Genomic DNA, 14,506 nt, shown 5'->3' on the forward strand with positions numbered 1-14,506 from the left:
GGAGGAGGCGGCGGCGGGGCCCTCCTTCCCCGTCCGCTTGTGGGCGCCAGCACGGGGCGGCCCCTTCGAGCGACGGTGCTGGACGCCCGCGGTATCCAGCGGCGCGGCGGCGGTCTCGCGGGGCGGCGGGGTGGCCTGTTGTGGCGGCGCTCCGGCGATCCTCGGGCTGCGCGCTGCATGGCGGCTACGGTGCTCCCGTCTCGGGAGGTGGCGCGTGACCGGTCTCGGGCCGGATCTGTCCGGATCTGGCTTTGGGGGCCGGCCGGTGGCGCCTGGCTCCGGTGGTGCGTGCCCGGCGGCTCCGGCGCTTGGAACCCGCCGGGCGACGCGGGTAGGGCAGCGGTCGGGCGTGGCTGCTGCTCCGGCCATGGGCGGCGACATGGGTAGGTCTCGGCGGCCTACCGGTGTCGTGGCGGCTTCACGGTGACTTGACAGATCTGTCCGCGGCAACGGCCGGCTCCTCCGGCGTCGGTTTGTGTGCGTTCGGGCCGTCTCGTCCTTCACCCCATCTCCTTGTCGCCCGGGCGCTACTCCCATCAAAGGGCTGGTCCTTTCCCAGCTGCGATCCACCGCTCGTCTCGCGCCCGATGCCGCAAGACAGAGCTCGTCTCGCGCACGATGCAGCAGGACCAAGCTCGTCTCTCGCACGATGCAGCAGGACCGAGCTTGTCTTGCGCACGATGCTGCAGGACCGAGCTCATCTCGTGCTTGGGGTAGCAGGATGGGTCGGTGGATGCCGGTTCTGGCCGACCTATTGGGTCTCGACGCTGGGGGTTGCCCAGGGGCGCGAAAGGTGGGACCTTTCCGCTCGTCTCTTTCGTTGGGGTGCACCGGGTCACGGGTGAGGTGGTGTCGAGGTCTTGGATGCTGGGGCGGCGGCCCTGGTGGTGGTGGTGGCGCGGTGCTCTTGGACAAAGCCCGCGCCTTGGTGCTGCCCGCTCATCATGGCCGTGTGGGCGGCGTGGTTGCCGGGGTGTGGCGTTCGGTGGCGGTGAATGTTGGCCGAGGTGAAAACCTGCTCTATCTTCGGACGGACCGGCGACGGCGAAGATCGCTCCCTTCTTGAAGGCGTCGTCGCGGCTCTCATTGCCCGTCATTCGTCTCCGAGGGAAACTTTGATCCTTGGATCGGGCGGTGGCGGCGCTCCGGCGTCGTTTCCTTCCTGAAGGCGCCGCCTTGGAGCGCATGGTTCGTCATATGTAGCTTCATATCTTCGGGGCGGTAGTGCTAGGAGTAGTGTTGCTGCGCTCAGCGCCTTTGTATCCCGTCCTGGGTGTGTGCGTGTGTTGCGGTGGCGTAGCGTGTGGTTGTACTGGATGCTTGTGGGTTGTTGCTTTATATATAAAGCGGGGCGAAAGCCTTTTTCGGTAAACAACTGTCAATATCTGCTGTTGCATATTCAAGTGTCTTTTCCCTTTTGCTCTGATTAAATGTTGCCCTTTGTACTAAGGTTGCACTAACTTTGCAGCGTGAACAACAAAAATTTAGGCAAGATAGCCCCCCACCCCCACCCTAAAAAAATCATACCTGTAGAGTGTGATCATTATTGCATAAGCAGCTGATTTCAACCATGGCACATAAGGTTTGTTTCGTGTGTTCTTCTTCCCTGTTGAAAGGACAGTACCCTTTAATTAAGATGTAATAATAGACCTGTTTGACTGTTTCCATTGAACTGAGTATTGGTAAAACTGAAGGGGAAGAAGACTTGTTGTCATCCTGATGATGAAAAAGGAATAACAGATTCCAGAGGACACATGAGCAATCAAGAAAACTATTACCCGTTTCTCCTGGTGTATTACTTCTCGGAGGGGACAAATCAAGGCTGGACCCTGGAAAGGAGTCTTCCATGACGTCAACAACCCAACCTCCAACTCCCCTGACAAAAATAATAGAACCGAAGAAGCAACAACAACGATTAAACTAATTCAGAAAATGTTAAGTTTCTCAAAAATCGATGCAACTCAATGCAGAAAGCAACCATTGGTACTAGATACACTCCACACATTAATCTAGTGGGCAATTTCCACCTCTAAATTCAACACACAAAAGAAAAATCAAGGGGAGAGAGCTCTAGAATATGGATCAAAACTAAAGCCATACTGTTATAGACTTATACCACTTCTCTGGTCATCTACTTGCAGGCAAATCCCAAGTAGAATGGCAACCCTAAAGGAATGGATATAAATACACCTCGCCATATAAAAATAGTAACGACCTAGATCGATTTCAGCATATACCTGCAGCAAATCAACGGATCAACTTATGATTCCACAGACCAATAGCTATCCAAACCGAAAATTCATGCTCGGACCAAATGGGCACAACTAAAATCCCCCAAGGACTAGGCCGTTAGGGCATCTCCAGCCGCGCCCCCAGGAAGGCCTCCCTAGGCGATTTTTTCATGCCGGCGCCGAAAAAACGGCCCAGTCGCGCCCCCAGGAGCCCGATTTTCGCCGGCTTGGGCCGAAAACAGCGTCGGCGGACCGAGCCCGAACCCGGCGCGCTGGGGGGCGCACGGGGGCGCCGGGGCGAACTGTTTTGGCGCGAAAAAGACGTGGGCCAGCCGCGTCAGCGACTCGGCGCCTCGTCTTCAGCCTTGCCATTGATTCCTCACGGGCGGCGCTTCACGGGACGGTGCGCCGACGCCTCCCCTCCCTCGCACGCGTACACACGGGCGCGGGCCGGCTATAAAAGCCGGCGGCCTCCACTCGCCTGTGCCCACACCAGCCCCCCTCGCCGACGTCCAGCCCCTCCCTCTCCGTGCCTCTCCCGAGCGCCGCCGCCCAGCCCCTCCCTCTACCTCTCCCGAGCCCGCCCAGCCCCACCGTCGCCATGGCAGAACGCTTCCCGGAGACGAGGCGGCGGCCAACGGCTTCGGTCGCCGTTCGCTCCGCGAACAGGAGTCCTGGCTCCTGTTCCAGGCGAACATCCCGGCGCCGCCGGACATGCGCGCCGGGCCAACGGGGTGGAGGCTCAGCGCCGGGGGAGTGCCCATTCCCTCGTTGCCCGACGCCGTGGTGAAGCCGAGGTACTTCGCCGAGGAGGTCGACATCTTGCACGCGTCCCTCACCGACGCCCACCGCTCCCTCCCCCAGTACGCCGCCGACAACCACGCGGCCTGGGCGGCGTATTTCCAGCGCCGCCAGCAGGAGCACTTTGCGTCCACCAACGGCGCTCCGGTGGTCGGCGGCCGGCAGAACAGCGAGGGGCGCCACCTCTGGTGGGGCGTCCCCGGCCGCACACTCGAGGGCGTGCTCACGTACCTCGAGGGCGGCAACGACCCGCCGTTGGCGTACCCATCGGCGAGGGTGGCCGCCCCGGCGCAGCACCGACGCGTCGGGCCGTTGGCGCCGAGGAGGTTCCGCGCTTCTTCTTCTTCCTCCTCATCGCGCTCTTCTTCCCATTCCTCCGGCTCTCCGGCGCTGCTCGGCGTCAAGGCCGAGCCCGCGGTGGAGACGCCGCTCGGCCGGCGCACTCGCAGCGCCGGCATCGTCATCAACGGGGGCGGCCGGCGCGCCTCGTCCTCGTCGGCTCCTCCGCGCTTCGTCAAGCCAAAGACGGAGCCGGGGCTGGCGCCCGTGAAGACGGAGCCGGGGCTGGCGCCGGTGAACGCGGAGTTCGACGACGACGACGCGGCCCTCGAATGGGCGCGCCAGGAATCCATCGCGTTGGAGAAGGCGCGCCGGGAGAAGCAGAAGGAGCGCTAGTGCGCCGGCCTACGCCGCTTCGAGGAGCGCCGACGCGGCCGCGAGGAAGGCGGGGTCGTCATCTTATGCGACAGCGACGACGACGACGACGCGCCGCCGCCTGTTCGCCAAGGCGACGCCGGGCAGGGGTCCAGCAGGGGCACCCGCGTCAAGGAGGAGAAGGCCGCCGACGACAATGGCGGCGACGACTTCAGCCACTTTCTTTTACTTTAGATTAGGTTAATGTAATGTTTGGACGAATTTCGCCGAAACTTGCCATGGTTGGCCGAAATATAACTAGTTTTTATCATAACTTCGCCGAACGGTTTTTTTTAAATACGCGCCTGGGGGCGGCCCTGGGGGCCGACGGCTCACCCCCAGGCGGTACTCGCCCCCAAGACCATTTTTTGCGCCGGCTCACCCCCAGGCGGCGCTTTTAGACGCCCCCAGGGCCAACGGCTGGAGATGCCCTTACATCCACCGAACAGAACTAAGATCCCAGAGCTAAGGCGCCCAAATCATAAACCGACCCGTTCGTCTTAGAGCAGCAGTGTGACTGCAGCGCTGATCCAAAGCGCGAGACCCCGAAATCGACCGGAACCCAGGCTCGTCTCAGCAGCGTATGAGGAAGAGGTTCGAGAGAGGCGGGGGGTTGCGCACTTGGGACGGGCCAGGTCGCCGGGGGTCCGGACGGGCTCCTTGGCGGAGGAAACGCCGGTGTAGGCGGCGGAGAGCGCGCGGGCCTGGTGGTCCGGGAGGCCGGCCGGCTGCTGCGCCGCCATGGAGCGGTGCTTCTCGAAGATCCTGGCCGCGACCTCGTTCTCCGGGAGGCTCACCTTGCGCTTCTTCTTCGGCACCGACGGCGCCATCCGCGTCGTGGGGTATGGGGGCGTGGGATTTGGAGGGGACTTGGGATGTGGGGGTGTGGGGGGAGTGGGAAGGGGGTTAGGGTTTGGGGTTTGGGAGTGAGGAGGAGGAGCCCGCCATTACTGGTTCGGAAGTTTTGGCTTTGCTATTCACCGTTTTTTTTTACAGTCGAGAGTTCTTTTTACAGTCCAGAGTTAATTCTGCGGCAGGTAAATAAAAATACAAATAATTTTTTGCATTTATTACTGAATCTTCCCGTCAATAAAGAAAAGAAAATTACTGGATACTTAATCTTCCCGGTAAAAGAGAAAAAGAAAAGAAAAGAAAATCATCTTTGCAAGGAATGGAAGGCTGTACTTTTTTGCATTTCAACAGCAAATGCATGAATTTGTGCTCTAGACGATGCAAGAAAGAAAGTTTAGATCTGTACCCCCAGTTCCAGATCAAACGCCTGAGTGTATGAGTAACTGGATGCACCTTGGTGCATTTGAGTCAAGGTCTGAGATTTATTTGCAACCTGCAGCTCTTTCCCTGATTTGCAGTAGGCATCCAAAGCATTCATTGAAAATAATAAAACAGTAGCCAGACAACTTGCAAGGCTGGGGAATATCAGTCAACATGGCTACTTGATAACAAAGCTATTACTCCTTTCGATCCATAATAAGTGTCACAGCTTTGAACTAACGTTGAACTAACTTTAGTTTAGAACTGCGACACTTATTTTGGATCGGAGGGAGTACTACTAGACAATACCAACATAATAGAGCAGGAAAACAAGCACATAGCAATGAACTAACATAACAAAGACCAAAATAAGCATAGTTCTGCTTGCCATTAGGATAAATTTAGTAATATGCCAGGACAAAATTCCTGATAAGAAAATGTAAAAGGTGTCAAATACTATTAGTAGCAGAATGAGCATCATGAATTCAAAATAATTGCAAACATGGCAATAATATAAATTTTAGAATAGCTGTGTGACACTTCTTCATGTTCTTTGGAAAGATACTTTTCTGTGACTACGATAGCTACCTAATTACAGGGCTATATTCATGAACAACTACCTGATAGCCCAAGTACTTTATGATTTTTTTTGATTTTTTTGCGGGTGACTTCATGATGAATTTAGAAGGATGTAGACATGCAAGGAAACACCAAACAAAAATAAAGTGACAGTACTAATTTCCAGTTTCTTCAAATGTTAGGATAGGTAGTCTGGTAGTCATACAATAAGGATCCATGATAAATACCAGATAATAAGTCTTGAAACCAAACTAGGGAGCTAAGGACCATTGCTGGTAATGACCTAAATTGATTTCAGCATACACCTGCAGCAGAGCAATTCCGAGCAAATGGACACACGATGGAGCTGAAACCTATTATGCTACAGGCTCAAAGTTATGCAGACGGAATGCACTGCTCAGATCCAAAGACGCGCGACCCCGAAACCGACCGAAACCTCGCCTCATCCTAACAGGCAGTGGCGTAAATGGAAACAGTTTGATTTGAAAGAGGCGAGGAGATGCGCACCTGAGACGGGCCAGGTCGCCGAAGGTTCGGATGGGCACGTTGGTGGCGCAGACGCAGCGGTAGGCGGTGGAGAGCGCGCGGGCCTGGTGCTCCGGGAGGCCGCCCGGCTGCTGCTCCGCCATGGCCCGGTGCTTCAAGAAGAGCCAGGCCGCCACCTCCTCGTTCTCCGGGCGGTTCACCCTGCGCTTCCTCGGCCCCGACGGCGCCATCTGCGCCGAGGCGTGGGGATGTGGGGATTGGGAGGGCAGTGGGGTGAACTGGGGGTGTGTGGGAGTGGGGAGGGAGAGCCCGCCATTATTGGCTTTGGGTTCCACCGGTTCTCCCAGTCGAGAGTTAGGGCCTGTCCGGCAGCTCTCTCACTCCAATAAATCCACAAATCCAGCTTCGTTTTTGGATCGCCAGCTTCCGGCGCGAGCGCTAGCGCTCAGAAATTCGTTCGGCCCCTGGCTCCAGCTTCTCGTACGTGTTAGCAGGCCAACCTGGGTGGGCTGGAGCCCAGCCGGCTCAACAGGTAAGGTGGCCTTAGGTCCAGGCGAACACACGAGAACAGGGGAGATAGAAGTAGCGAACCGGTACGTGACCGCCTTGATTCACTTCGCGGTGGCAGCTGCTCGTAAATAAAGCCAACTCCAGATTCCCGATTTCTGAGATCGCCGAAACCGTCGCTCCAATTTTTTGTAAGAGCGAGCCGCTCCGCTCCAGGCAGGGGCGGATCCAGCGTGGGGTCGTGTAGGGGCGGCCGCCCCGGGTAAATTTTGGTAACCTAGGGTACCCTTGCTGCTTTTGGCCGATGGACACCATAAGAGGTGAGCAGATTCAGTCGAAGGTTTCAGATGGGTGCGAGCTTGACGAAGGAAGGGTAAAAGAAATGATTCACCGGGAGAGATATGGGCCAGATAGGCGCTGGAAGAGTTAGATATGGGCCAGTCAAGTAAGCCCAGTAAAAGATTAGACGAGTCCATTAATCTCTACTCCTAATAGAGCGGTTGGTGAATAGTCTTCCGGTTTTTTTCGCTGGTTTATTTTCGTCCTCCCTCCCACCTTCCCTATACCAAAAAAAACCAAGCAAAACCACGTAAGAGCAATGCCTCCCGTCCCTCGCACGCCTCGCACTCGCATGCCTGAACGAAAAAAAACCAGCGAAAAAAAATCTACTACAGAAGACGTACGAAAAAAAACGACAGAAAATCATCCGCTCGCACGCACGAGCGACTCCCCTCCAGAGTGGCCTCGAGCGAAGCCTCCAGATCGCTTCGCCGCCGCCCTCGCACTCCCATCAGGCGACTCGCAATCCAGTCCTTCGTCACAGCCCTCGCGCTCGCATCAAGGATCGAGGCCTCCAATGGCCGCCGCGGATCCCTTCGACGGCGCCGAACCCCTTGAGGAGCCGTTCGCCGATCCCCTTCAGGAGCCGGCGCTGATCCAGGCCGCCGCCACCTATGCAGAACCGGCAGGGTGCTAGGAACCACCGACAAAGAGCAGACTCATCCTCGTAAGCGACCGACGCACCCCTCCCTACCCCTCCGCCGATTCGTCCGCAGCCTCGCTGATCAGATCTGACTTACTGAGCGGTCGGTTTCTTCCCCTCGCGATGTTGCTTTGGCAGGTGGCCAGGGTCTCCGCGGTCCGCATCGGCGTCGGTGTCGTCTACAGCTCCATCAGGCTCGACATCCTCAAGGTAATGCTCCAAATCCCCCAACCCCCCGCTGCCTTTTCCTATGGTACCGCTCGATCAATGCGAATTTGGTTGCATCACTGTGTTGGCCGCTGCTCCCGTGGTTCTAGGATTAACAGCGCGTTTGGTTGGGGGAGTAGGATGTGGGGAATGGGAGTTCACAGGGTGTGAGGTTCAACGTCCCATGTTTATTTCAGGTACATGGGAATTCATCAGGGATGGGCAAGGGGAATTTGACGGTGTTACATCGGAATTCATCCATGTTTGGTTCAGGTACATGTCCGCAACAGAAGGCAATCGAAAATCATTGCTAATACGTACATGGGAAAATTCATTGGTTATCGATAATACTCCTGGTAATCGATGTGGACCTATTCCCATTCTTTTCTTTGTTCGACCATCCTCATGCTTCCGCGGCTGCAATCACCAGCTCTCCAGACCGTCGCCGGGTCTGTGAAGATTTGAGGTCATTCTCATGGCCGCCACGCGTGGGTCATGGGCACCCCGATCTGGCTCTCCACCTCACGCCGACGCGGTGCCTCCTGGCGACGACTTCCTCCTCCTCACGCCCTTGCCGTCCTCCTCCGCAAGACTTCACCGTCGCCTGTGCGAGCCCGACGCGCGGCGGCGCGGGAGGAAGACGTCGACCATGGAGACCGCGGACGTGCTACCACCATGGTGGGGACGAGGCGGAGTATGTCACGGCGGCGGCGACGACCATGGAGCACCGCGGACGTGCTACCACCATGGTGGGGACGAGGCGGAGTATGTTGCGGCGGCGGCGACGAGCACCGCGAACGCACTACCATCATGGTGGGGACGAGGTGTTGCAGCCCTCCCCTCGAGATCAGCTCCAGCCTGATGATGACGACGTGCTCCGGCCAAGACAAGCCCCGTCCATATTCGTCACGGCGGGCTGCACCCCTCTCTCTTCCTTCACCACCACGAGTTGAGGAGGAGCACCATCAACTCTCTTGATTGGGTGTCTACTCTAATAGAAAAGAAGATGAAGTATGTGACCATCGTAGCTACTGTTGAATTCATGTATATACATTGAATATTTATCCAATTTTATCTACTGTTTTCCCAAATGACAAATGTGTTGATCTGAAGGAGAGAGGGTGAGAAGAAAAGAGACGTCATGCAGCTGTTAGCGGGAGAGAATTGTCTAGCCGGTAATCAGGGATTTCTAGCAAGGGCCACAGAGTGATTTCTAGCAATCAGGGGGGCTAGAGAGACTTGGTTGTTGTTCTGTTTGCTGTGTGAGAGGATGGTCACTCGATGTAAGAGTGTAGGGAATGTTGCTTGCTACTGCTACTGCGTGTGCTATTGTGTTGTTTTGTAATATGTAATATTTCTGAACTGTTAGAGATATTGCCGCAGTGAGATTTGTTACCATTATGGATATATGGTCTTTTCCAGTGCATTGCAAAACTAACTAATAGTTTCTAATCAGATACCCTGGTAACCCTCATGATTGGGTGGTGAGTATGTAAGTAGTTTCTCTTACTGTATTTTCCATTCTTATTTAGGCTTGCTCAGAGGATAGTGCAAGGAGATGTCCCACAAGCACTGACAAATTGTCGAGTAAGTATACTTGTCAATGCAAGGATGCTATATTGTCGAGGGTTATATCACGAGGATCTTATGAGTGATTTTTACTTTTGTTTTGAGCAGCTAATTACCAATTGACATGGGTGCTTTGATTGCCGGTGCAAAATATCGAGGAAAATTTGAGGATAGGCTTAAATAAGACGCAGATTCTGATGGACAGGTCATTCTCTTCATTGAGGAGATTCACACTGTTGTTGGAGCAGCTAACAAGATACATGAATCGTTATTGCTTTGACTCATGAAATCATGAGATATTTTTTCCTTATTTCTTACACTAACTTCCTACATGTTTTATTTGATAATGACATTTACCTCTTTTTCCTTAAAGATGGCATGCATAGGCTAAAAATTGAGGATTAGACTGATCTATTTACTCAATAAGTTTTACCAAACATGTGATGGTTGTGCTGGGGCTACTGTTTTTGTTCAGCATAAAAAAAGGGCTGCTTGGCTGCACCAGTTCCATGTAGCTAATAAACTGTGGGACAACATTTTTTCGGAATCTCCAGCATTTGATTCATTTTGGGTGCTGTATGTGAAATAGTAAGATTTATGGATACTGGGATGCATCAACGCAATTTTACAGCCTTAGTCTATAATCTGGTTGATGATTGTTACATAGATAAACTCCTGATTCTTCCATACAACAAAACAGTTCGTCAGTTGTTTTACTCATGTATTCTCACATAATATTTTTTTGCTGAGTTAGAAAAATAATGCATAACATGTTGATTACAATACTGTGCCAGCTTGTCAGAGATGGCAAAGCTGTTCTATGCAGGGTACGCCTCCGAGCTAGCCGATGCCTACTGTATCCAGTGTTCTGTTGCATCCGGTGCGACCTCAAAGAATACCTTCTTCTACCTGGGCGTTGAGCGCCTCAGGGTTTGCGAGGTGCAGCGCCTGGGGTGGAAGCAGTTCAACTACACGATGATGAAGTGAGTGAAGGGGTTAAGACGGTTGCGTTGTGCGTGCGCTTGCTTGCTGGTGAGTGTCGCCTCTGTGACTAGGTGTTCTTTGCTGTCCATGCCCTCTGTAGTTTAAGGTGTTTGTTCTTTTAGCAGCCATTAAAATACTGCAATTTAATGAATGTCGAGCCTGTGTCTACAGCATGCACTAGAAGTATAGAACTAATGGCAGTGTTTTGTCTATACAATATATTAGTATATTATACATGTTTTTGATTCTAAGTGTATTATAAATTAGTATAGACTATCTATCATCCTTTCATTCAGTTTTGCAGAGAAGTTCAGTTGCCTTGCGTATGGCTTTACCAACAGTTCTTTTGTGCAGTTGACATAATGGTATGATGTAGCCTGTTGGCGTATAGTTTTATCCACCATTTATAGGGAATACGCATTCTTCTTAGGTTCCCTTGCTGCAAATGTTAAAAAACTTAAATACAGTGAATGATTGTGTTTTTAGATGGAAAACGCTATTTCCAGTAATAGTTGGACAACCTGAAAAGAATTGCTCGAGTACCATGTTTCCAAGCAGCATACTGCATAATCTTTCAAATTATAGGCAAGGTTATACAAGAAACACTGACCTAGGAGTTAGTGTAGTACTTTGTTCATCATTCAATAATTTCGTTGCACCAAGACGTGGATCCTAATGGCTTACTAACATCCTAATTTTTCATCATGGTGGTTTGAGTTTGTTGCCTGCGCTTATTACTAGGAAATGAAGCTCTCAGCCTGGTTCTAACAAACTTAACTGAACTTCTGTACACGAGATAAATAAATACACTGTATTAAGATGTTAAGAGTCCTTATACTGATATTTTATTTAGTTATTTTCATTCAAGGATACATTAATTAAGTTTCAAAGTTAATTGTCATTTTTAGTAAATTGGTGTGTGGTAGCATTCTTTAGGTAGTTGTTAATTTACAACACTCTGCACATGTATTGACCACGCGTCCGTTCTGCTTCCTTCTTTTTTCTTTCTTTCTGACTCTAGAATCGAATTCGTCCTTGGCGTGGCTCGTTGAAATTTTCTCCAGTCTGTTTCCTTGCAAGAATCAGCACAGGCAACGTAATAAATTCAATTCCTTGGGTGTTTTTCTTGTGATTCCCCTTCAGGGCCATATGATTCTTGGCAGGGAAGAAGCTATTTGGGCTGAATCAGACGAGGTGCTGGAGCAGATTGGGAAGGGCTCCTTTGGCTCTGCGCTCCTGGTGAGGCACAAGGTTGAGAGGAAGAGGTTGGTGCAATTCCATTGCAATTCCACCCTTGCTTGCTCTCCACATTCCCTAGACCATCTCTCAATCTCAAGTATGCCTTGCTGCAGGTATGTCTTGAAGAAGATCCGGCCTGCCTGTCAGACCGTCAGGTGCCGGCGATCCGCGCACCAAGAGGTCTCTTTCATTCCCTATTTTGTGCCATGTCACATGTCAACATTCAACTTAGATGCATGGTTTGTTTGACCTTTGGATGAAATTCAGCATTTTGTTCATGCAGATCGAGCTCATCGCAAAAGAAAGGAGCCCTTACATCGTGGAATACAAAGATTCTTGGGTGGAGAAGGTGAGCATGCTCCTCCCCTCTTCTCTTATGATCTTATCTTGCAATGTTTCAATGTTCATGCTGAAAATTTCAAAAAGAAAAAATGTTCTGACGAAAGGATTCATGTGACCGCCGACATCTGAAATTCGTGTTTTTTGTTGTTGTCATCAGGGGTGCTATGTGTGCATCATGATTGGTTACTGCAGGGGAGGGGACATGTATGTGTGTAACTTGTGAAGTGAGCTCTGAACTGAATTTGGAACCTGTAATGAAATTGTGCTTCTCTGTTTTTCTCTGTGCATTTGCAGGCTAGAGGCCATTAAGAAGGCTAACGGCAACCATTTCTCGGAGGAGGTGCTCAACTACTTTGTAATATGTCTTGTTCAGTAGCCGCTAATTCCGCTTACTGAATTTTGCCCCGTTGTAATGCCAATTTTTCTGGATGCAGAAACTCTGTGTGTGGCTTGTGCAGCTCCTGATGGCGCTTGATTACTTGCATGCCAATCATATACTTCATCGAGATGTCAAGGTTGTTACATTTGTAACCTTTATCTGGTACTCACATTTCATTTCAGTTAAGCCTAGCCGGTTGCTCACCATGCATAGTACTTTTTTTCAGTGTTCAAATATATTTCTTACAAAGGACCAAAATATACAGATCGGTAGGTATGCTCTAATAAAATCAGTTACTATGGAAAATACTTGAAAGAACTGACGGCAATATCTTCTGTTTCCGAATATATATGTTGTGTGAAACAGGTGATTTTGGGCTGGCTAAAGTGTTTACTTCTGATGATTTAGCTTTGTCGGTAAGTTGTTCTTGCTCAATCCACAGGCATGTGTTTCTTTCTAATATATAAGTTGCTTATATAATTTGATATATTGTGTTTATTCTGAAGGTTGTAGGAACTCCCAGTTACATGTGCCCTGAACTTGTTCCTGACATTCCATATGGCTCCAAGTCCGACGTGTGGTCGTTAGGCAAGTATTCCTATCTAATATTCAGTCACATGTCTTGCTCTGAATGTCGCATTATTCTCTTGTCTAAACATCTGCAATTTTCAGGATGCTGCATCTATGAGATGACTGCGCTGAAGCATGCGTTCAGTGCATTTGTAAGTCGATATGCTCTTTAAGCATTTGGTATAACGTTTCACCAAAAGTTGCATTTAAGATGATGTTTTTCCCTAACAGGATATGCAGACACTGATAAACAAGATTAACAAGTCTGTTGTCGCCCCTCTACCGACTATATATTCTGGCGCATTGTAAGCACTTGTAACGTATTAACTTGTAGGAATTTCTTGTGAGCTATTCATGGCATCTGAAAATTATTTTTATAATATGTTTATTTTCTGTCATGCAGTAGGGGACTCATCAAAAGCATGCTGCGCAGAAATCCAGATCACAGACCGTGTACGAGTCATTTTCCTAGAGAATATATATTTTATTTTAATGACTATAATCTTGTTTCTGCACTCATTTGCGCATGTCATCGCCTCATACTGATTATGTTTTCCAGGATGTAGATCTGCTAAACTATCCGCATCTTCAGCCCTATGTGTTGGAAATCCAATCGAAAAGTCCGGCTTGCAATATGTTCCCAGCTATACTTCCTAACAGACATGAAAAAAAACAAGACTGTGTGTTCTGATGATAAAGACAATTGCAAACCCCGATATATTAAGAGTCATTCATTTAAAGTACAGAGGATTGTGGAACTTGACAATGCCACTGCTAACCATGGCCCTCCTCAGTCTACCAGAACAGCAAAAGATTGTTCAGAACTGCTTCATCAAGAGATGGGTCGGTTACCAGTCCAGGTCACCAAGGAAGTTGTCAAAGAAGCGATGCAGGATAAACATTCAAAAGAAACAAGATCACCGGGACCTACTCCACGAAGGGCGTCCTCGACTCCTAGGAGACGGCTAGAACCTGCAAAAACATTTCATGCTAGAATAGCTCATAAAGAGGTGGTACGTACTATCTGGCCATACAAAAGGTTAAACTCTTGTACACAGTAAAAAATAACTGAACACGCGGGAGAGCTGTGTATCAACTTGTAGGTTCGCGTTATGTGTAGTACATGTGTGACGTATTGTGTGTACTTTGATCAAATATTATGCATTAACCTTTTATTGTTTTGACACTAGCAGCCTCCGCCGTCAAGGTCTTCAGTGGACTAGACAATACAAGCTACACGGCGAGCATCACTTTCCCCACACATGTTCAAAGCAGCTGAGAAGAGGCGAATCGCCGACATTCTCACCGGATTGAAGTCTCCTGATGTTTCAGTTAACGCACCTTGAATCGACAGAATTGCTGAGTTCCCACTGGCATCATCTGAAGATCCATTGCATCCCATCATGAAGCTCTTGCCACCATCTATCAGTGACAAATCAATCACCAAGGACAAATGCACTTTCCAAGTGCTCCGGGGGGACAGCGAAAGCCACACCAACACTCGTGATTTGAACCTGCTCAGTATCGACAATAATCAACTCGGAAGTTCGTCCGATTGGAGGCAGAAGAGGTTCGACACGACGACCTACCGGCAGCGAGCTGAGGCTCTAGAGGACTTGCTTGAGTTCAGTGCCCCATTGATCCAACGAGAGAGAGAGATTTCTG

The 14,506-nt window shown here is 50.7% G+C and overlaps 1 protein-coding gene and 1 pseudogene across 6 annotated transcripts; one reads left to right on the forward strand and one right to left on the reverse strand.

Annotated features, from left to right (window-relative positions):
• Window positions 1-4,555, reverse strand: part of LOC119279937 — a 23,385-nt pseudogene extending 18,830 nt beyond the window's left edge.
• Window positions 4,556-7,312: 2,757 nt separating this feature from the next.
• Window positions 7,313-14,500, forward strand: LOC119278329 (serine/threonine-protein kinase Nek3-like). 6 transcript variants are annotated; one of them, XR_005137705.1, is made up of 19 exons: window positions 7,313-7,575; window positions 7,690-7,761; window positions 9,291-9,345; window positions 9,436-10,359; window positions 10,608-10,676; window positions 11,455-11,576; window positions 11,664-11,730; window positions 11,834-11,899; window positions 12,050-12,096; window positions 12,187-12,247; window positions 12,327-12,407; window positions 12,498-12,540; window positions 12,638-12,687; window positions 12,778-12,859; window positions 12,944-12,993; window positions 13,073-13,146; window positions 13,245-13,294; window positions 13,401-13,854; window positions 14,035-14,500. XR_005137705.1 is itself a non-coding variant. In XM_037559689.1 (16 exons), the coding sequence occupies exons 5-16, from the start codon at window positions 10,674-10,676 to the stop codon at window positions 13,148-13,150; spliced, it is 735 nt and encodes a 244-aa protein (XP_037415586.1). In that variant the 5' UTR covers window positions 7,313-7,575; window positions 7,690-7,761; window positions 9,291-9,345; window positions 9,436-10,359; window positions 10,608-10,673. The 6 variants fall into 6 exon arrangements, 1 of the variants encoding a protein (XP_037415586.1); XR_005137706.1 differs by having other exon boundaries at window positions 12,187-12,232; XR_005137702.1 differs by having other exon boundaries at window positions 12,778-12,993; window positions 14,032-14,500.
• The last annotated feature ends 6 nt before the right edge of the window (window positions 14,501-14,506 follow it).

This window comes from Triticum dicoccoides, chromosome 3B (genome assembly GCF_002162155.2).
Source record: "Triticum dicoccoides isolate Atlit2015 ecotype Zavitan chromosome 3B, WEW_v2.0, whole genome shotgun sequence".
NCBI classification, from domain to species: Eukaryota; Viridiplantae; Streptophyta; class Magnoliopsida; order Poales; family Poaceae; genus Triticum; species Triticum dicoccoides.